General features: G+C 38.6%; 3 protein-coding genes and 1 pseudogene across 4 annotated transcripts; all 4 read left to right on the top strand.

Annotated features, from left to right (window-relative positions):
* Positions 1–1,132: 1,132 nt before the first annotated feature.
* On the top strand, positions 1,133–2,837 carry LOC147285487 (putative polyol transporter 6). The gene is made up of 2 exons (XM_086245003.1): positions 1,133–1,352; positions 1,468–2,837. The coding sequence occupies exons 1-2, from the start codon at positions 1,133–1,135 to the stop codon at positions 2,835–2,837; spliced, it is 1,590 nt and encodes a 529-aa protein (XP_086101129.1).
* A 1,764-nt stretch (positions 2,838–4,601) lies between these two features.
* LOC147285486 (putative polyol transporter 6 pseudogene) lies at positions 4,602–6,946 on the top strand (annotated as a pseudogene). Its single transcript, XR_015122517.1, has 3 exons — positions 4,602–4,770; positions 4,918–6,263; positions 6,672–6,946. The product of XR_015122517.1 is annotated as a putative polyol transporter 6 pseudogene (transcript).
* A 3,132-nt stretch (positions 6,947–10,078) lies between these two features.
* On the top strand, positions 10,079–11,012 carry OFP8 (ovate family protein 8). Its single transcript, XM_086245297.1, has one exon. It carries the CDS (start codon positions 10,089–10,091, stop codon positions 11,010–11,012), a length of 924 nt encoding a protein of 307 aa, XP_086101423.1. The 5' UTR covers positions 10,079–10,088.
* A 5,794-nt stretch (positions 11,013–16,806) lies between these two features.
* On the top strand, positions 16,807–17,765 carry LOC147285484 (uncharacterized). Its single transcript, XM_086245311.1, has one exon. The coding sequence runs from the start codon at positions 17,012–17,014 to the stop codon at positions 17,744–17,746; it is 735 nt and encodes a 244-aa protein (XP_086101437.1). The 5' UTR covers positions 16,807–17,011; the 3' UTR covers positions 17,747–17,765.
* The last annotated feature ends 6,251 nt before the right edge of the window (positions 17,766–24,016 follow it).

Genomic DNA, 24,016 nt, shown 5'->3' with positions numbered 1-24,016 from the left:
TCTTTGTGCAACGTGCTGTATTGTGTTTGGCTGCTTTGCCATTCTTACCAAAATAAAAAAGAAAAGATAAAGAGTCATGAGTCAGGAGGTGATGAGAATGAGATGGGAAGACTTAAAAAAGGATAAGCTAGAGGACCATTCAAATCTGTATATATGTATATAATAGTGAGTAGATGACGATGGAGTTGGTGTTCAACAGTTGAAGTTATTATACCTACACATAAAAAAGAAGGGGGATCAAGATCAAAAGGTGACGCATTTGAAAGCCATCTGTGTGTGAAAGAGGAATGAAGGAAGCACAAGAGAGATTGTTGGATATAAGTACAAGTGGATTACTCACTCTTCATTTGAAATATGAGAGGAATATACGTCTGGGATTTGTGTTCACACTTGACACTGAAGTTTTAGACAGTTGGTGACTGGTCACTGGTCAGGTCACTCTCGAGTCTCGACTTGTACTGCTAGACCTGGGGATGCTAATAAGTGGGACTGTGGGGTACTTGTTTCTTTTTCGCTTTTTCTTCCTGAGTTTATGGGGTCTTCTTGATGCTTCTTTTCATTCAAAACAAAGTTGGAGTCATTTTGTTGGCCATACATGATGACAATCACAATATTCACATTCAATTGTTATGTGTAGTATATAGGAGGAAAATCTTATCAATATAACATATATGACATATAAATACACTTTGAATCTTTGAATTCTGATGAGTTTATTTTTACATAATTATAAAAATTTTATCGTTAAATTTGTTTGTATGTTGTACGGTTTGTTCGTACCATATTTACAGCTGGGCTGGTTTGGTCCATGTCGTTTTAAGCAGTCTAATTTGAGTACTGACACAATCAATGGCTGTGCATATGATACAGGCGTGTGGAGGCAGCGTGGAATGCCTAGTTTAGAAAAGCAACTTTTAGAAAGTAAACCAAACCACTTATTACCATTCCATTTCTATAATCATCAATTCACTGATTTTTGTTTGTTTGGTCTTGGACCAAATGCACTGTTACTTAACAGAAAAAAACACTACATCTAGTTGTCGTTTACCATTCTATATATATAAAATTGATACACATATCCTTTCTGGTGTACGCAGGCCCTTAATCTGTTTGTTATTACCAACTTCCAAACATGTCACTCACTCCTGCTCTGGAACCAAACAAGGACCACCACCACCATTACCACCCACTTCGTGATTCAGAATCTCCACCACCTGCAGATTCCCAACTCAAAACTGATCATCATCAATCGGGGAAACACAGAGTTCCTGCAGGGTTTGCTTCTGGTCACAACAAATATGCACTTGCTGGTGCTCTTTTGGCTTCCACAAACTCTGTTCTCTTGGGTTATGGTGAGTGCCTTGTATTCAATTTCCTTCAATATTTCCTCAAATTTTAGAGCCTTCCATATAAAACCCACAATTTTATACACAAAATTAAGGGAAAAAAGGATCGATTTTTGTGCAGATATTGGGGTGATGAGTGGTGCTGCTCTGTTCATCAGAGAGGACCTCAAGATCACATCAACCCAAGTTGAATTCTTGGTGGGTTCTCTAAATGTGTGTTCTTTGATTGGGTCATTGGCCTCAGGCAAGACCTCAGATTGGATTGGGAGGCGTTACACTATAGTCCTAGCAGCAGCAACATTTCTAATAGGTGCACTTCTAATGGGGTTAGCACCCTCCTTCCCATTCCTCATAGCTGGTCGAGTAGTTGCAGGGATTGGGGTTGGCTACTCCCTCATGATTGCCCCAGTCTACGTGGCAGAGCTCTCCCCTGCTCTGACACGTGGCTTCCTCACCTCTCTCCCGGAGGTCTTCATCAATGGCGGAATATTAACCGGTTACATCTCAAACTATGCCTTGTCCGGCCTCCCACAGGACATAAATTGGAGGCTCATGCTTGGACTCGCAGCATTGCCAGCTGTCGCTGTTGCAGTGGGTGTGCTGGCAATGCCGGAGTCGCCGAGGTGGCTCGTCATGAAAGGCCGGTTCGACGAAGCCAGGCATGTTCTGATGAGAACATCTGAAACCGTGGAGGAAGCTGAATTGAGACTCGCAGAGATAGCCAAAGCTGCTTCAGGCGTTGCAACTACTTCAAACAGTTGGCGTGGACAAGGGGTTTGGAGAGAGTTGTTATTGAGGCCCAGTAGGCCCATTCGCCGCATTCTCATCGCCGCCATCGGGGTCAACTTCTTCATGCAAGCTTCAGGAAACGACGCCGTTGTGTACTACAGCCCGGAGGTCTTCAGGGACGCCGGAATTCACAACAAGAAGCAGCTTGTGGGTGTCACAATTCTCATGGGCATTGCCAAGACTTCCTTTGTTTTGATGTCGGCTCTGTTCTTGGACAAGCTTGGGAGGCGGCCTCTTTTGCTTTTGGGCTCGTCTGGCATGGCCGTCTCGTTGGCTGCATTGGGCTTAGGCTCCAAGTTTCTCGAGTATTCAACCGACAAGCCTGGATGGGCTATTGGGCTTTGTGTGGTGGCTGTGTGCTCTGCGGCTTCGTTCTTCTCTATTGGGCTTGGGCCCATTACATGGGTCTATTCGTCGGAGATATTTCCAATGAGGTTGAGGGCCCAAGGTTCAAGCTTGGCCATAGGGGTGAACCGATTGGTAAGTGGCTTGGTGGCCATGACATTTTTAAGCATTTCAAGGGAGATAACATTTGGGGGTATGTTTTTTGCTCTTGCGGGAATAATGGTGGTGGGCACTGTTTTCTTTTATTTCTATTTGCCAGAAACCAAAGGGAAGAGCTTGGAAGAAATTGGGGTTCTATTTGAGGATGAAGCCCATGACAATGAGAACAAGGACATCCATAAAATGCTTCTTTCTTAGCTACAAAAACTGTCCACATTACTGTAACCAAACGGATTGATTTACCAACTTTCTCGCATTTATTTTTGAACTTTGCGCATTCAGAACATATTAATTAGGCTATATGACTGCTGGGTGCGTGGGTTCTTGAGTTTTAAGTTTAGTTCTTCTTGTGGGTTAGAAATATGTCTCATGCTTAGGGGTGTGTTTTGTACGGATCAGATCGGAAATATGGTGTTTCAATTCCAATTCAAAAAATTTCGGAATGAAATTTATCTTCCAATTTCCATTCCAAAAAATCGGAATTTCAACATCTAATTCCAATTTGGAATTTTCGAATTTCTCGAAATTTTTAAATTTTTCGGAATCACATTTTCAAAACTTTCGGATAAAAATTCGAAATATTCAGATAAAAAATCAGAATTTTCACGTTACTTTTTTTTTTTTAAGTATAATAGCCTATATCTAATATCTTAAAATAGGGGATTAATCTTTGGACCTCATCCCAACATGGTGAGAATAAATGTCACTACTAGATACACACACACATATGATATATATATCATGTTTGAAATTTTAAATATAATAATCTCAAATATTTAGTAATTACACAATTGTTAGGATAGTCTAATTGGAAGTGTCGTAGAATTGCCCCATCTTCGATCTCTCATCCCCCTACTAAAAACAAACAAAAAAATTAGTAATTACACGTACAAAAAATGTGAGTGTTTTTGTTAGTATTTATTTTATTATGATACACGTATATTTATAATATAAATATGTTTATATTAATAGTATTAGTTAATTTTTTTAATATATATGTATTTGTATGTTTGAATTAAATAAAAATTAATGAAACACATAGTAGAAAATTAAATTAAATGATGTAATATTAATATAAATACATAATAAATTGGAATAATTTTAGAAATATCGAATCGGAATATTTTTGGAAAATTTTGGAATGTTTTGGATCGGAATTCGGATTGGATCGAAATTTACATAAACATTCCAATTTCAATCCACCTTTTTTCGGAATTTTTAAATTTCAGATTTGATTCGGACATTTCAAAATTAAAAATTTTCGGATTGGAATCGGTTGGATTCGGATTTTCCAATCCAAATCACACCCCTACTCATGCTTCTAGTTCAATGCTTAGGTGTTTTAGGGTTAAATGCAACCATTGCATGTAATTCTTTTTTATGTAAAGAAAGACCTGTACTCGAAATTTATTATAATAAAGTGGATAAAAATATTACTAGATTAATAATTAGTTCATATCGTATATGAATTTAAGTGGATTATATGTCAAATATTGATATTGGAGGTGCAACTTGAAATTGATTTTAAGTCCAATTGAAATATTATATAATTTTCATGTTATTCTAAAAAATTATTAAAATTTGACATTTAATTCTAATTTTTTATTCATTAAAATCACTATTAATATACCCTGTAGACTGTTTTCTTATCTATTTTCCTAAATACCAGTGCATAATTCAGAAAGACTGACCAAGAAGTACTTGGGGCCTTTGGGTAAAAGACAAAATTATAGAGAGCCAAACAGAAGTGTGGCCACGTCAATAATGTGATTGCTGCGGTTGCTGAACGTGTTCTTCATTTGGATAATGCCAGCCTTTTCCTATTGTGCATGAAATTCTGCTCCGCTATGCAACCCAACAAACCGCATCGCTCTCACATTCCTAACCCACTCACCACTCTGAGATCGATTCTCATCTGAAAATTCCTCGAACAAAAAAAACAAAACAAAACAGAGTTGGAAAATGGCTGAGATTCAGATTGGGGCTCAATTGGAGGCCACTGAAGTAGAATGCCAACACCCCAAGCCCAATTTTGTGGCTCCAATCGGCCACAGAAAAGCTGCTGGGATGAACAAGTACACAATCGTCTGTGCTCTTTTGGCCTCCACAAACTCTATTCTCTTGGGTTATGGTAAATCTCTCTCTCTCTCTCTCTCTCTCTCTCTCTCTCTCTCTCTCTCTCTCTCTCTCTCTCTCTCTCTCTAATTTTGTGGGTTAATTTTATTTCACCCAAAACCCCACTTCAATTTGACCCAAAAATCTGCATAAAATTGTGCAGACATTGGAGTGATGAGTGGTGCTGTGCTGTACATCAAAGAAAACCTCAACATCACATCAACCCAAGTTGAAATCCTGGTAGGAACCCTGAATGTATTTTCCTTAATAGGGTCACTAGCATCAGGCAAAACATCAGATTGCATAGGCAGACGTTACACTATAGTCTTAGCTTCGTGCACATTTTTAATAGGTGCACTCCTTATGGGCCTAGCACCATCGTACCCATTTCTAGTGGCGGGACGTGCTGTCGCCGGCATTGGCGTCGGGTACGCCCTGATGATAGCCCCAGTCTACACCGCAGAGCTCTCTCCGGCCATGAACCGCGGCTTCCTCACCTCTCTCCCTGAGGTGTTCATCACTTTTGGGTTGTTACTTGGTTACATACTCAACTATGCCTTGTCTAGCCTACCACCACACATAAATTGGAGACTAATGCTCGGATTCGCAGCAGTGCCAGCAATTGGTATAGCCTTGGGAGTCATAGCAATGCCTGAATCACCTCGCTGGCTTGTCATGAAAGGCAGACACAGTGATGCAAAGGAGGTGTTGATGAAAACATCTTCCTCTCAAGAGGAGGCTCAGTTGAGGCTTGAGGAAATAAGCAAGGCCGCTTTGGGTTCTGGCCCAGGCCCAGGCCCAGGAACGGCCCATGAAGGGGTTTGGAAAGAGCTTCTTTTACGGCCCTCTACGCCCATTCGTCGGATGCTCATTGCTGCCATTGGAATCAACTTTTTCATGCAAGCTTCGGGAAACGACGCCGTTGTGTATTATTGTCCGGAGGTGTTTAGGGCAGCTGGAATTCATAGCAAAAAACAACTCTTCGGTGTGAATGTCATTATGGGCCTTTCCAAGACATTCTTTGTGTTGTTCTCGGCCCTTTATTTGGACCGGTTCGGGAGGCGGCCCCTTTTGTTACTGGGCTCAGTGGGGATGGTGGTCTCGTTAGCTGGGCTGGGCCTTGGATCAAAGTTTCTCGAACATTCGAGTAAAAAGCCAACATGGGCCATTATGTTGTGTATTGTGGCTGTTTGTTCCGACGTTTCGTTCTTTTCAATTGGGCTTGGGCCAATAACGTGGGTCTACTCTTCGGAGATTTTTCCGGTGAGGTTACGGGCCCAGGGTTCGAGTCTGGCCATATCGGTGAATCGGTTGGTGAGTGGGGTGGTGTCAATGACATTTCTAAGCATTTCCAACAAGATAACATTTGGGGGAATGTTTTTTGTACTTGCCAGCGTAATGGTGGTTGGTACGGTGTTTTTTTACTTGTTTCTGCCGGAGACAAAAGGCAAGACCTTAGAAGAGATGGGCACTGTTTTTGGAGATAAAGATACAACTGATGCCAATAAGGTAAAGGAAATGACTGATTTGTAGTGAGTGTATGCCATAAGGCCCTTTTTTCTTCTTGTTATGATGAATTCAGATATATGAGTGTGTTTACACAGTTAAGAAAGTGTATTGTACACTGACTCATTAAGCTTTAGTTAAAAGTTGTTTCTAATTTCCATTTGACAACTAGGGGTGATAATTTTCAACATGAAATGGCAAATTAACGTGAATAGTTAGTTAGATTAGTATGAACATATTTAATTGTTATTATAATAATATGGAGTGTAGGGCTGGCTAATGTTCTCTCCCATCTCTTTGATTTGATATTGTATGAATCTTTATAGATTTAAATGTTTTTATTTTAAAACCAGTTTTTCTAGAGTGAAATTTTATTTTACTAAGAGAGTATATATGTTTTTTGAGAAGCAGATGCATTCCATAAAAAATAACTAGCTAGACCAGTACATCATTGGCCAAGATGGAAGATATAGCCAGCGAGGCCCCTCTTCAATCCTTACTACAGCATCACAACAGGGTATGATTATAACTTGATTGAATTATGAAATAGAACTGAAATTCCTGAAATATGATTAATATAGAAGTTATTAATTACTTGATTGGATTATGATAACTCTTATAAAAAACAACCTAGTATGCAATGGGAATTGGAAATAGAGACAATTTGACACGAGACAAATAGGAAACAGCTTGGTTATCATCTTGTTCAGAAGACTCAGAAGTGTGAAAAAGAGAACAGAAAGATACGGAAAAACTTAGACAAGACAAGAGGATCGATGACAACTGAAGACAGTAACACTTGTTCACGGGTGGATCATAATATATCATATATAATTGTATGCTTATTGGACATGGTAAAGGTCCGAGCCAGCCACCTTTCATGACCCTCTTGCTTTTCCATCATGTAGTGCCTAAAATTGGATTGAATTCACCTCTTTCTTTGATTGAAAAACCCTGCACATGTACTCATCACTGCCCTGCAATCCACATCTTCAAAGGGAAAAAATCTTGGACCCTTCATTCACATTCAACCCTTATGCTAGTTGTGGCCAAGTTTGTGAGAAAAAGTTGTATACAGTGGTTGTGTCTAAGAATTATTATTCAAAGGGATGATTGTTTCACATAGCATCAGAGCTCTGATTCTATGAGGCAACCCTCATATCCACTTTGCTGCTCCACGAGCATTTTTTAAGTCCAATGGTTGTCTAATAGAATTATAGAACTATAAACACCAATAACTAGACAAAACATGATCTAATGTGTAGACTTCAGATAGAAGATTGCAAAGGTTGATGAGTGTTTTGCAAGCTTGGCTCATATATGGTTTGGCTTATTGCCCTTGTCTTTTGCTCCAACATTATTCCTTTTGTGCGATTCACAGACAACTTATTCTCATTTTTAAGGACTTAAATCACACAACCTTACATCCAAGGTGAACCACAACACCTTACACAGAAACGTGACACAATCATGCATGCATCTGTATTACCAAAAGGTCATACCCAATATGTCACACACTACCCCAATTGGAAGTCCTAGAATTGGTTTGAAATTTTTCAGAGCCTTTCTATATAATCATAACCAGCTGATCGAGAGAGCTAGCATGAATGCAAGTGAGAGTGGATGAAGAAATCCATGTCATGGCAATGGTTTCTTCTTGTCACCAAGCTAACTTTCACTTGAAAATTGAACCCAACTGCACTAAACTGTCTGTTACCCCTTGGTTGCTTGGGCATTGGTTGTAAAGGCTAAAGAGCTGCACTGCTTGATGTGTATTTGCACTGTTGGAAGCTTCTAAGACTTTTGAGATGCTCTTCAAAGAGAGATTATCAAAAGTCATGAAAGTACTTGGTTCATACTCATTCATTAAGATTCAAATTCTTAAGAGGTTTAGGTCGATCCTTTCAATTTGTCTTTTAAGCAGTGGACGAATTAGAAGTAGACATGAACATAATGACAAGAGATATAAAATCAATTCAGATTGAAAACATAAAAAAAGCTGATACTATAATATTTTCCCATATACAACATGAAAAAGGTGACAATATAACCTTTGTCCTCCACTCTGACTCTCACATTTCAAATCTCTCTCTCTCTCTCTCTCTCTCTCTCTCTCTCTCTCTCTCATATATCTCACTTTGTGACTAGATGTGGTGGGTTACAAAACATGCATGTTTAGGGAAGCTTTCCAGGAGCACTCCTTTTTATGCAAGTACTTCCTTTTTTTATTGCTGTTACAAAGTCTCTTCTCATTTTAAGAGTTAAGTGAGAAAATGCTTGAAAGGAAGAAATAGTTTTGAGGAAAAAGGGAAGTGCCCACTAATTAAACAACTAAATAGTTCTATCATTAACTGGCCTATGGTACAACTGTAGATTGGCCTTTTCTGGCAAAGCCCGATAACTATATAATATAATTAACTAAAGATTCTGTAACTATATAGCTTAGCAATATAAATTGAATTATTAAGTCACAAGCACACAGTAGTTGAATGGAGCTACATTCACTACAAAATGAGTTGCTGCCTAACAACCCTCCCATTTCCCTGCTTATCCCAGCAAAGAGACCCCACTAGAAGGAAAGCACCAAATCCTTGTCCCTCTGCAACCCTGTTTGAAATTAATAATACTAATAATATGACACTGAGCACCAGAGGTTCACAGAGGAATCAGGGGCCTCAGGTCCTATTGGTCATGACTTTCCATCACACCCACTCACACATTTGATTCCAGCCAGGAATATTTTGTATTATAAAATAACAAAATTAACTGCAACTTCCTTCTTTCTTTTCTCTTTGATTTAGTTTTCTAAATTAAATTAGTCCCATTGTTTGATTTTCATACAGGAACCATGAAAGCAAATATTTGACACCAATTCTTTACTCTCTGTGCATTGTCACTAATTCTTGGCAGTGCATATAGCTCTGTATATAATATATTCTCTGCATTGAAATTAGCCGATGGATGTAACTTCCTAGCAAAATGGTAGCTTTCTAACTATACAGGTACATACCTAGGCCATTGGCATCTTCTATGCAATTTCACCTACATCATAGATATATAGTTTGAATTTCAAATATATATACCCACCATATGTACGTATCAAAAATATACATGTGCCCATCATAACTCATAATGCTTAGAAAGGTCACTTAATAATTTTCTGGTCCCTCCCCCTATACACACTACATAATATAGTCAGTGGGCATTTACTTAATGACCATATCTGGAAGACACTTCCCAAATTTGCAGGCAATTGGCTGGTCATCTAGCTACCCTATTTGATCCATCCAGTTCTTATTTTTTCCTCTCATCAGTAAATGCCTATTTGTGTTTCTAATCTACTAAACTGGACCTCTAACCGACATTGCCACATTTGAGTCATTTGAATCCCTCTAAATTAATCCTCCATTGTAACATCTCAAGCATCCCCTTTTGGCTATACCTATGCAATAACATCTCAAGGCAAGATTCAAATTCATCAACAAAAAAAAAAAAAAGACATTTGGGGTTGATGATATTTGTTTATGTCACCCTAGCTGGGGAAAAAACCAATCAAGAAAAAGGAATGTGGGTAGAAGGTCAACAGCAGTGTATATAATAATCTAATCTAATATATTTCATTTTACTGAGGACAAAGAAGAAGACGAAAACAGCAAAAAAGTATCATCAGATCACTTTTAAATAGCATTTAAAACACTCCCTCTTTCTGTTTTCTCATGCATTTATACCCCTTTTCATCCAACACCACCATCCCTCCCTCCCTCTCTCTCTCTCTCTCTCTCTCTCTCTCTCTCTCTCTCTCTGAAGCTCCGTTCTGAAGCTCCACCAATGGAAAACCGATTCAAGCTAAAGCTCTCTCGCATGTTTCGCTCCTCATTCGGCTCGTGCCGGACCCGAAACCTCTCGGACGTGATCGAAAAAGCCGTTTTCTTACCTCAAAACCATGAAGACTTCCACAGCACCATGATCGAGCCTCCTCCGAAGCCACAGGCTGGACCCTTCCCCTCCATTTGCAGACCCAAATGCTCCGACAACCCGGCCCGACCCATCATCCATATCAATGATGTCATGCTCCCAAGACGCAAAATTTCAGAACGTTGTTCGCCTTTTGTTAAACCCATTAATTCAGATGGACGAACTTGCCCCCCAGCCTCCCCTTTCTCGCCATTAAACCCCTTCTACGACCTCCATGAAAACAGCTCCAAACAGAGAAAGCAGAGGAACAAGAAAACGAAGAAGAAGAAGACCAACTTGAAGACCAACAACAACAACAGGAAGAACAACAAGAACAGCGAGTTTTTTCCATTCAGCTCGTCTTCTTTCGATAGCAACAGATTCAACAACAGCTGGTGGTCTAGCAGCGACGATGGCGACGAGAGAGAGGACGAGACAGACACTCTGTTCTCTTCCAAGAGCCACTCTTCCGACTCGTCGGGGTCTCGCCGCCGGCGCTCTTCCCGGAAAAAAGGTCAGAGCTTTAGCCGAAGGAGAGCCAGCTCCGAAGTGGGTCTGCTGCCATTGCAAGGAAAAGTGAAGGATAGCTTCGCGGTGGTGAAGAAGTCCAGCGATCCGCACAACGATTTCAGGACGTCAATGGTGGAAATGATCATTGAGAAGCAGATATTCTCGGCCAAGGATCTCGACCAGCTTTTGCAGTGTTTTCTGTTGCTGAATTCGTCTCATCACCACAGAGTTATTGTTGAGGTTTTCACAGAGATTTGGGAAGCTCTGTTTTCTAACTGGGGGTCTTGAAGAAAACTCTCTCTGTTTTCTCTGTAATTTGTCTTTTTTATTTTTTCTTTTTTCTTGTTCTAAGGAAGAAATCGTTAGAATTTTAACTTGGGTAGTTGGGTTAACTACATTAAATGGATTATTTCCATGTTCTCTTTAGCTTCAGTTCTCTCTCTCTCTCTCTCTCTCTCTCTCTCTCTCTCTCTATTCGATTCTTTTTTTCTTTCGAACTGTTAATTTTGTTTTTGTTTTAGAGTTAATAGGACTAAAAGGTAGCCTTTAATTTCTTGCATGTTTCTACTCTCTGTGAGTTACTGAGGTCTATAAATCTAATAATTCACTAATCTATATCTTAGTATGAAAAAAATGAATTCATCAAAATGCAAAGGATAACATTTTGTTTATATAATGGGAAAAATTTACAAACATGACACATACTTTGATGATTGTTTTATTTCAGGATATTAATTTTGATTCGTGTTATGAATGACACATACTTTTATTTTGTGTCAATTAAGGACCACATTTTTTTCAATTTTTATCTCAACTTTGGTCTGACATTTGACTCATCAAAACTCCACCAAATTTAGCAAATTTATACTTGGTTTAAAGCTATGCATCTCCTCTTTACAACCATATAAAGATCACTCAAATCGGACATCTACAACTCCAGATAATTGGCCCAAAAATAGGGTACTTGAAATTGTCATATCGGACCTCTGAGAAAAAATTTAGAAAATCAAACAATTTCGAGTATTCTACTTTGGGGCCGATTATCTAAAATTGTAGAAATCCGATTTGGGTGATTTTTATATGGTTGTAAAGAGGAGATGCATATCTTTAAACCAAGTATAAGTTTGCTAAATTTGGTGGAGTTTTGATGGGTCCAACGTCGGGCCAAAGTTGAGATAAAAATTAAAAAAAATATAGTCCTTAATTGACACAAAATGAAAATACGTGTCCTTCATTAACACAAAGTAAAATTAATGTCCTGAAATGAAACAACCATTAAAGTATGTATCCTGTTTGTAAAATTTTCCCTTATAATAATTATATGTCATTGGTGTAAAATTTTCCTTATTTTTATTTGTTTTCTGATTCTTCTTTTTATGGTCTGACATGAAAAAAGGTTGTGTTTGAAAAGATGAAGCAGAAAGAAGATGATAGGAAGAGGCAGCAACTCAATTGCTTTTGACATGAAAATACTGTGGCAGGTTCTTTGATGCTTTTAAAAAAGATTGTTTGAGATGAGGGAAATAGGATGAAAAAGTCTTTGGTTGTTTCCATTGCTTTTGAGATTGGTACTACTTTTTCAACTTGGAAACTTGAAAGAGGGTGGAAAGCAAGTGCTAGATCACATAAAGTTGTTCTAATTTTTTGTGTGGTTGGACTTTTTCAATTTTCCATTGTAAAAGATTGCACAAAAAGAATACAAAAAGGTAATCCAAATTTCAAAACCCGCTTGTGGAAAAGTCCTTCTGATTGAACATTATTTCTGTATTGCTTCCAGGCTAACTTCTCTCTACCCTGCAATTTATTCAAAAGCAAGTTTCTAAGCTCCTTTTGGATGAAGAGAGATCTAAAATAATAGATTTAGATTTTAAGTTTTAACGGTTAGTTATTTGAAATTAGCCTATTTCTTCTATATCTTCCCACATAAATCCAATCTTTTATGCATGATTAACATTAAGACATTAAATACAAGCAATTTACTATAAACATTAATTAAATCAATAGATTTGACAACCTACAATCCAAATGGAGTTTAAGGTAATTTGAACAGTTTTGGGGGTTTTCTTAACCACCTTCCCTAAGTTTGAATGACAAAACGTCTACTCTTATCTTAATGCCACCATCTTCTATTGAATTTTTATAGGATAATAATAAACCAGCTTCAAATCTAGTAGACAAGAAATTCATATAATGACCATGGATTATTGGCAAATGCAGTGGACAAGAAACCCAATTTGTTAATATTTGTAAATTGTTGTTATATATACAAGCGAGACAAGATATCTATATATCATTGTGTGTTAGGTGTATCTATTTTTGTTGTATTGTCAACCACATCTGTTTAAAATCCATTTGATTCGTATGTATCGAAAACAGAGGCAAGACAAAACCAAAGCACACCCCCACCTCCCTAACATCAAAATAGAGCTTTAGGTTTGCAGCTAGCATAGCCTCCTTCTAACTCCATCCAACATCTTTCAGCATTTAAATCAAATTTGAAACACACCAAAAGACAGCTATAACCTCATAATTTGAGCAAAAAGGATAAGCTAAACACAACATTGATTTGTTTTAAATGTTATATTATTAGACTATAAATATAAAACATTAGATTGATCAAATTTTCTGATAAGAAAACATTGCAAACACACAAACATTATTTTATGAATAAAAGAAAGAAAAGAAGGGTTTGTTTTGTTATGGAGGTCTCTTTCCATTCCGAATTGAAAGCTCTGGAAACTGAAACGACAGTAGCAAGAGTAGCTTTCTAGCTATGAAAACTGAAACGTCTGTTTCAAGGGCACTGGGGCGTGCAAATGGGTGGGGGTGCATGGGTTTTGCTTCAAAGTTAAAACTAAAACCCAATTGAAATGAAAGAGAAGACACAATGGAATGAGCAAAGTAGTGTGTAACGGTGAAGAGAGTGTACAGAGAGAACAATAACATGATCCAAAAAGCTTATAATATTTAGTGGGGACCCTAAGGTGGAATGTAAGCATTCTGTCTATCTCTGATACATTGATAGCTATGTTGCATATGAGTATATGAGAGAGAGAGAGAGAGAGAGAGAGAGAGAGAGAGAGAGAGAGAGAGAGAGAGAGAGAGAGAGAGAGAGAGAGAGAGAGAGAGAGAGAGAGTGCAGGAGATTTGGGTTCTCTTTCTTCTATGAAATTGAAGCAATGGCCAGAGAGCCAGAGGGTTATTATTTTGTGATAATCTAGGACCACCCTTTTGGGTTGATGGTGACCAATTAAATGTGGAGTGCTTGCCCAACTGGGAAGCAAATTAAAGAATGTCTGAGTAGTCTGACCATGCCATTGCCAATGATGTTACATTTGATGGTTGCCTACTTTGGGGCTACATTTTCGTTAATGGTCGCATTTTCTTGGTTGCTGAGCCTAATGTTCTGATGTTCATGTCCCTCTCTCTCCATTGGGCTTAACATTTTTCATTAAATGTCGCATTTTTTGGGTTCCTGTGCCTGTCTGTATCTGTCGTACTCCCAAGTAAATTGGGCTTTTGGTTTGGGCTGGTTCTGGGAGGAGATTAATAGCTTGGACCACAATTGATTGATTTTGGGTGGGTTGGGATGGGATGGACCATGCTGCAAACTGCAAATCCACATGTGGTCAGGCTCAAGGGCTAGCCCAAGATAAGAAAATTTAGAAGAAAAAAAAAATGAAAAAATAATTTTTCCAGTGGGAGATCATGCTGTGAACGTATAGTCTTGGTACTGATCAGATTTGTTCACCAAATAATATGTGAGTATACATATAAGAACAGGCTCCTTCTGTTGAGGTATACCTCAACTTATTTATGTTGAGGTATAACCTTGTTGGGGTCCACACGAGTCGTTTTGTGTTGATCCGAACCGTTCAATTTTTACATCTTCATTGATAGATCATTCTTGCAAAAAATTAGCCAAATCGGAAATCATTTGCCTATCTAACTTTGATAAAACAAATGGACGGTTTCATTGAAAATATTTGGTTCGTCCATTTATTTGATCAAAGTTAGATAGGCAAATAATTTTCGATTTGGCTAATTTTTTGCAATGATGATCTATTTATGGAGATGTAAAAATTGAACGGTTCAGATCGACACAAAACGACTCGTGTGGGCCCCAACATGGTATACCTCAACATAAATAAGTTGAGGTATACCTCAACAGAAGAAGCCTGCATATAAGAATATTAGTTGTTAAAAATAAATTAAAGGCTTGTTCGAGAGAGTTTTTATAGGAAAAACTTTTTATCCAGTAGCGTTTTGCCAAATCTTGCAGTTTTTAATTTAGGTAAAGTAATTTTATTAGTATCTTGTTGCCAAGTATTCATGGCGCCCAAATTTTTTATACAAGTATAGGTCTTGTTGTCTTGGTAGTGATAAAAGCACTAAACTTGTTCACCAAATAATGTGTTAATATACATGCAAGTATACTACTTGTTAGTTGTTAAAAATAAAGGCTTATTTGAGAGTGTTTTTATAGGAAGAACTTTTTATTCCTTTTGTAGGTAGCACTTTTAGTAGAAGTGTGTACAATTTTTGACTAACAATTAATGGAAGGTGGGAGGCTATTTTGGCACTCCACGAATCTCTACACTCCTCCTTCAATTGTTATGTTTTTATATTATTTTATAAATTAATTTTTCAAATTTACCTTTAATACCTTTTAGTTCCTTGGGAGCATTTATGTTAATAGAAAATTACATATAAATCAAGAAATGAAGGAGTGCAAGTGGAGTTTGTAGAGTGCATGTAAAAAATAAAAATCACCAAAAGGTATCTGGGCTGGGCTTGCGATTTGTGGTTGTGGACCAGAGAGGTGGTGGAGAATGTGGGGAGTGGTTAAGTGGAAAAAAGGTGAGGCTGAGGCACGTGGGTTTAGTAGTCTTAAGCAGCACGGGAGTTGTGTTGAGCCGTGCAAGCGCAGGCTAAGGACTATGTCTGAGAGAGACTGGTTCCAAACAACTCTTGTTAGGACACGTGGCATGATGTAAATGGTCAAACAAAGTAAAGGATTAGTAGGAGGCTACAACTGTCTCTATAGCCGTTGTTCAGTCATTCTCACACAGTGACTCAGCTGCATATAATCACTTTGTTCTCACTCACTCTCTATACTATAGTGTAATCGTATTGCTATTTGGAGCCTTAGGGCTTGTACTAATAGCCTAATAGGCCAATGTCTGCGCTAATCCAAATTAGTCTTGTAATTTGCTAGCTGGGTTTGTAATTACTAACTTGTTCTACAGAGTACACTCCTAGCCCCTAGGCTTTAAACACAAAGTAAAGTATCCAATGCATTTGTTCTTAGGCTTCAAACCAGTTTTGGCGCCTCTGAGGTTAATCCATCACAATATTCAAAAGTTAAAAAAGTGTGTATGACATAATTGACATTCAAAGTTGTATGGTAAAATTTTTTTGATCCCATATGGGTTCACCCATCATTATTTCCACCAAGGCAATGCCAATTATGCCATCTGTGATACCCAATTGGGGATCCACAATTACACCAATTTGGAAACTTCTATTTGAAACAGCCAATTTAGGGAAACCAAATAGGAAATCAATGAAGGGAGATAAAATGTCATTATTTAGGTGGGATCATATTGATTTCATTATCAGACTTTACGCTTTACATCAGTGGGAGTTAAATAAAAGGTAAATACAAGTTATAGTTATGTAGCATATATACCATCAATATAATACTATCTATAGAGCATAAGAAAAGTGAAGGCAATGAATGTGTGAATGAGATTAGATAGATGAGAGAATCAGTCTAACAACCACCCGCGCCTTTCATTCTCCTAAAGAGGCTACACACCAACTCCCACCTTCTAAAGCAAAAGCCACGAAACTATCTTATTATATACACAAAACACTCACTTTTTACCTTCTATATCTCTTTCATTTCATCATCTTGATCATGATTCATTATCAGAGAAAAAGAGAGTGAAAGAGAGAGAGAGAGAGAGAGAGAGAGAGAGAGAGAGAGAGAGAGAGAGAGAGAGAGAGAGGAGCGTCTACAGACAGACAAAGAAGAAAAGAAACATAAAGGAAAAAGCCAAACAGAGGAATTCCCTTTTCTCCATAGAAAGTTAAACAACCTTCTATGGCTCCTTCACCTCCATTATCTGTATAAAGAAATCTTCATTCTTCAACTGAGATCATCACCTGCAACAAGCCAAAACTTCGAACATTCAAATTACTCTTTCTCTCTCTCTCTCTCTCTCTCTCATAGAAAAAAACCCAACAACTATCACTTGATTAACACACCACCATTGCCACCAATGTTGCTCAGAAATACCATTTCCAATACCAAGAAATTCTTTCAGAAATCCCTCGGGAACCTGAAGAATTTCTTCTCTGCAGGAAGCTACCAAAAGCTACCCAAATCCCCTGTCTACGACCCCTTTAATTCCTACACCACTACTAGTACTACCACTACTGCTTTTGATCACATGAATATCCACCACCACACAACAAGTTATAAAGACTTGGAAAAGTTGTACTCCGACTTCACAGACCAATGGGATTCCAATACCCAAAAGGAGTACCACTGCAACAGAAGAACCAAGAAGAAAGTTGATTGCACTACGCCCACCAAACAAGACCAAAACGAGGTCCAAAGTCCAAGCTTCATCAAAGTTGCAAATGAAACAGATCAAAGAGGAGAGGCACATGAATATGATAATGGTAATAAGGTGGTGATGAACAGAAAGAAAAATGAAGGTACTACTTTGTTTTCAAAGGGATCGAGGGAGGTGGGAATTAGGGGTTGTTTGGTAGCAGAGAAACTGAAGGAGTTGGAGATGTTGGACATGAGCAATGTGGACCATGTTTTGGACATAGAAGAGGTTCTTCATTACTACTCTCGCCTCACTTGCCCTGCCTACTTAGAAATCGTGGACAAGTTTTTCATGGACATGTGTGCAGAGTTTTTTGGTCCAGCTGCAGCAGCAACACCAGCACAAACCATGAATTCAACAAGGCTGAGGGGACCAATGTCTGTCATGAGGTCTTAGTTAATCGAAGAAAGTTAAAAAGAACCCAAAAATTGTTGTAGTAAACTCGTGTATTTTACATTCTATTTTTCTTGAGATTCTGGTTCTTCATAGATTTTTCTATCTGTGGTTGACACCTGTTTGTGTGTGACAATCTCTGTCAAAATAATTTGATTTTTTGATTCATTCTTCATTATTCATTAGTTAAAGTTTGGTTTATTAGCACCATATACTGAATTGGATTGAATTGGGTGATCACACGAAATTTAGCTCTACTTGCAAGTACACTTACAAAGGGTAGTTGGAAATTAAAACACATATGCTGCCAAATTCTCTATTCTTCATTTAAGTTCTCTTCCTCAATTATTAAAGCCCATGTGCTTTTACAGCCTACCTCTAACTTTAATTTTGTATAAGAATGATTTATGACCGAGTACAAATGGATACGAGCAATTCTAAAAAATAATGTTACATGTATCAATCACATTGTTGATCATATTGACATATTTTTTTTATAAAGCATACATAGGTGAGTCCAATATTTGAACAAATACTTTGATTCTATGGTTAAACAGGGGTTAAGTGCTACTGAGGATACTAATTGGGTGTCATTCTTTTTTCGTCTGAACACCGTTACAAATCCATAAATCAAAACGCAAGATTGTAACCCGTAACTAGGGAGCTATCTACCGGAACAGGACAACTACAAAGCTGATGGACTTATGGGCTTAACTTGATTTGGACCGTTCTAAGACGATATATGAGCCCAATCTTATTATCGGGCCAAACATTTTGTTACCCATGTGATCGATTTGAATTCATACGCTTTAAGTTCCATTGAATGTGGGCTGTATCAAGTTGAGATGAGAGTTGTAAGCCCAAAGAGTTTCAACTCAGCCTGAATTGGTATTAGACTCAACATATACAATTTTCTCTTTTTTTTTTTTTTGTTCACATAATAATTCAGGGGTAGTGATTGAAAACTTGTGAAATATTGAAATTTAATTTTTTTTAAATAAATAGTTGTTTAATTATATCATTTATTATTAAACAATAAATGACATCATTTATAATTTTAGAAAATTAAGATTAAATATCAAATTCCAATAATTTTTTGGTATAGCATGAAAACTATATAATATTTCAATTGAACTACCAAATTTAAATGTAGTTTTTTAGATTAGATCACAAATATGTTGGCCTCTTTGATTTGAGCCTTTTTCATTTGACATTTTTGTCCTTTGGCCCACATATGATGGGTGTTAGTTAAAATTTATAATGTTTTACAAAATTGCTCTTGAGGCTTTTATATTATCTTGAAAATTTGCTAATGTAGTCTCAACTTCAAATTTAGTTGTGATTGAACGACAGTCACATCTAAATTGTAAAACAGTCACAGTTAATTTGTGACTTAATTGAATTTTTTTTAGAGAAATTATACTACAATATAATATAAATAGATGTCAAAACAATACTTTTACTCAAAATAATACATAGTATAGTGGTGTGAGTTATCTCTTTTAATTTACCAAGACAGTCACAGTTAAGTTGTGACTGGATTGATTTTTTTTTTTTAATACAATATAGTATAAATTAAAGTAATATTATTATTATTATTTTATTGTAGTGGCATGTGATGTAATATTTGTAAATTCTAATACCTTTTACTTTATTATTTTATTTAATTTTTCAACTAGTATCTAATCTAAAATACTATTTAATTTTGGTACCTAAATTAAAAAGTTATTAAAATTTAGTAGTTAAAATTAATGGACCTTTATAATTTTCCTCAACATCTCAAAAAATTATTGGACCGCTTCTTTTAAAATAAGTTTTTTTTCTTTGCTTATGACTATCTGGTCTAGTAGTAGCACTCTAGTCTCTTTTTTATCGAAAATAAAATGAGCTCTTCTTCATTCCACATTTGTTGGCTAGCTAGGGTTAGAAAAGTACAAAATGGAATCTCTCTCTCTCTCTCCACTTAAACATGGTAGAACCCTTTAACTATCCCATCTCCCGAACTAAATAACAAGTTGCAAGGCTCAAACATGTAATCCCAAATGTAAGAGGATTTTGTCTGTTTCTGGGTGTGAAGGGCAGGGAAGATTCTTGTAGATCCATTTAGATTCCAAGAAGATGGGGGAGAAAAATATGTGTATCATGTATGTGCCAGCCACTACAAAAGCACTCATGATCTATCGACCAAGTGGCTGGGTTGGGAGTTGGGACTCTCTCCTTTAAGCAACTCTATGCCTCTCTTTACAGTTAGTTTACACATGCATATATATGCATGCTCTCTCTGGCTACGGACACTAGTGTAATAAAGAACACCATCATATCATCTTTTACTGCTTTAATCGATCTTCATGCTGTCTCTCTCAAATCCCTGCTGGGATTGCATTGGATTGGAGGAAAGAATTGAAATTAATCTGCAGGCTTGTATATTGTCAGGTCTAATTAATCCTTGATATTTCATCAACGTACTCTAAATTGACAACTTCATATATGACACAATTAATTAAAGTGCTATCACACTTTTAACACATATACTGGCCTGGGGTGCATTAGGTTATATAGCTTTCATGCATGAGTTGACAAACATATATTCACTCGATCATTCCCCTTGACCTTCTAGCTAGTATATGTGTATATAATGACAAAATTTAAGAGCTAGCTAGCTAGAAATTGATAATGAAAAGGATTGATCGATCTTACTCAAAAAGTCCGGCGGCCACCAAATTATTGTTATATAGATAAAACGTCTATCTTACTCAACCCTTTTTTCTTAATTTCAAAGCACACCTCATTTTTCCCTCTTAACTAGCTGCACATATGTAACGTGTGCATATATGTTATCACTATTAGTTTGATTAATATACATTGTTAGCTCATTAGTAGCTAATAGCTGAGACTTAAGGAGATCGATCTCTCAATATTAAATATTCGTCCTTACTTATTTCCATTTAGTGGGTGATCGGATTTGCACCTATATATACTTGTAAATATCAATTCTATCTATCTCTCTACGTGTCAGGTGAGGATGAACACGTACATTCTTACCTTGGGAAAGAGAAAACGAGTTTTCACTGAAGGAGAAAGTGGAAGCTCACAATACAATGTCCCACTTGGGAATCCCATAACATGTGGGGAGGGGGGCGGATGGATGAATGGGGGAATCATAAAACAAGTTGCAAGTGGTGGTCCATAATTCATGGAGCAAGGTAGGTGGTGTAGGTAGTTCAAAGATGAAAACCAATGGAATGTACAAGTGTGAAAAGTGAGTGAGTAGAGTGAGTATAGTGAGTAGAGAGTAGTAGCTCGTCATGTCCATCTCCAAAGTATTTCCTAATGCCTCTGGCTGAGTTGTCCTCTTCTTACTGATCACACTTCCCTGCGCCTGCATGTCTTGCCCTTTTCATCTGCCTAATAAAGTTACAGTGCCCCCACACACACATTTATATCTGTTTTCATACACCAACCTCTGGTGGCCTTACCCGATTTGCTCATTGCATTAATTTGCAGCTGCCCATATTTATTTACTTTCCTAATTACACTCCATCACTAAAGAGTAAAGACACTAACTATATACGACTCATTCATGCATTTCAACTAGCGATCGAGAAATGGTCCTGGGGAGATTTGGAATAATCAATCCGACAGTTACCATAATAAATATTTTTGGACCACGAACAATAAAGGCAGTATTAGTAGAAGTAAGTAAATCCATATATCAAATTTGGAATTGGGGGGTCGAAATCGATGAGCATGTGCACCATGCGTACGTACACTGAAGGAAAGCTTTGCCCACATAATGTACTCCGGGATATCACGTGTAATCTGGACCATTTACGTCCTAATTTGCAAGCAAACTGATGAAGATGGTTGAGGCCCTTCAAAATATGTATCATCTGAAAACTTGTGCATCTAAACAGTAAACACCAAAGATGATGAGAAAAATAGTCGGTAGCAGAATAAGTAGGGCTAGTCGTTAATTAAGGAGCCTTAATTTATATAAATTTGGCATTATAATTATGAGATGGATCTGATGGGCCATGGCCGCCAGGCAATTATTAGTAGACCACACTTGCTGGTCCTCACTCTCTCTCTCCCATGGCAGTGTTTACTAGTGTCTTGATTGGATCTGAATTGCTGAAGATTCCTTTGTAGCAATATTGTGCTTCATAAATTCCAATCGGTCGGAATAAAACCCGCCAACAACAAATCTTTAAACCCTAACTAACTCGACCCCTCAATTCTAGAAATATTGTACTTGTCATTGTCCATATCCATATCATATCATGCACTCAAACTTACACTTTTTTTTTTTCCCATTTATATATTTATATATATATAGGCCCTTTCAAGTGTGAGATTCCATATTTAGGCTTATTTGTGAGATCCTAATGTGGGGCCCACTCCACATTTTATTTCAATAATCCTGTTCGTATGATTAATCGTCTAGGCATAATGACAAGTCACACAAGGCTTAACATCGTGTTGTTTGGGCCTAGGCCCAAAAGACTAAGCCCTTCCTGGGCTCCTAGCCCCCGACCTACTAGGCTCCGGCCTCCTAGGCCACGACCTCCTAGGCTCCGGCCCCCTGGGCCCCGGGCTCTTAGGCTCCGGCCTCCCAAGCTCAAGCCTCCTGGGCCTCCGACCCGTGTCAACTCACCCGGATCCTCGAGACCGGTGACACGTGGCGCTCGCACAGTGCAAGTCACCACAAAGGACACGTGTCGTCACCGGATTGGTTGACACTCCTCCAAAGGTACTATAAAAGACATCCTACGCCTCCAGGTTCAAAGTCTATACAATTCTCACTGTTACTTATACAGAATTGTATCCTCAGATCAAAGACATACTTCCCAAGCTCCCACCCCGCCCACCACAAACACGGTACCGGGCCAACAAGAACTTCTTTTGCCTTTATCATAATGACCATGGTCATGACACCGAGGCATGCAGAGCCTTTAAGGAGGCAATAGAAACTTTGGTACATGAAGGAAAATTGGATGGCTTTATAGACAAGGAGGCCACCGAGAAGGCCAAGGCCGAAGGACAACGACGGGGGCGGGTCAATACCATCTGTGGGGGCCCGACCCTCGCTGGCAACTCCAACAGGGCTAGGAAGGAATACGCCCAAAGTGCTCAGCAATGCTCCGGCGTTATGGCTGTAGACTTCCACCGTGGAAAAAAGACTCCTAAGCTCGGGTGGTCGCCCATTTCCTTTGCTGAGGAAGAGGAACGTGATTTGATCTTCCCACACGATGACCCCTTGGTCATTGAAGCCACCATAGCTAATTTTGATGTGGCTCGGATCCTTGTCGATTGTGGTAGCTCCGTCAACATCCTCTTCGCCTCCGCCTTCACAGCTCTTGGGATTGACCAAGAGAGGCTTGACCGGTCGGTCGCTCCTTTACTTAGCTTTTCGGGCGATATGGTCACCCCTCTTGGCGAGATCTACCTTCCACTCACCCTTGGGAGGTATCCTTCGTCCGCTACCACAACCACTCAGTTTTTGGTGGTCGACTGCCCCACAGCGTACAACGTCATCCTAGGACAACCAGCCCTTAACCAACTGAAGGTTATGATTTCCACTCACTTGCTTTTGATCAAGTTCCCGACCCCATGTGGCACGGGGGTAGTCAAAGGCAACCAGGTGTCAGCCAGGTCCTGCTATACGACTTCCGTCAAGAAGAAGAAAGAGGCTATGCCCTCTATGGCTGTTTCTGTCTCCCCCACCTGCCCTACCCCGGATCCTCCCGAAGATCCTCGTGATTCATCTTTCAGAGCTATTGCCCAACCAGATGACCATCATGTGGAAGAAGTTCTCATCTCACCTGCCTACCCGGACCGCAAGGTACGGGTCGGAACCCAGTTTAGTACTGCTCTCCGAGACGAACTCATCAACTTCCTTCGTACCAATGCTGAAGTCTTTGCCTGGTCCTATGATGACATGCCTGGGATCTCTCCGGAGGTGATCTCCCATCGCCTAAGTCTTAACCCGCGGCACCGCCCCGTCCACCAAAAGCGTAGGCAGTACAAGCCCGAAATCTATGCTGCTATGAAGGAAGAAGTCGACAAGTTACAGAAAATTGGTTTCATCCGCGAGGTTTCCTACCCGGATTGGCTGGCCAATGTTGTGATGGTCAAAAAATCAAATGGCAAGTGGCGGATGTGCGTCGACTTCACCGACCTCAACAAGGCCTGCCCCAAGGATAGTTTTCCTCTTCCTCGCATTGACCAACTGGTTGATGCCACAGCAGGCCATGCACTCCTTAGTTTCATGGA

This window comes from Dryas octopetala, chromosome 5 (genome assembly GCF_963921425.1).
Source record: "Dryas octopetala chromosome 5, drDryOcto1.1, whole genome shotgun sequence".
NCBI classification, from domain to species: domain Eukaryota; kingdom Viridiplantae; phylum Streptophyta; class Magnoliopsida; order Rosales; family Rosaceae; genus Dryas; species Dryas octopetala.
Note: the sequence above shows the minus strand (reverse complement) of the source record. Positions and strands in the feature narration are given on the sequence as shown.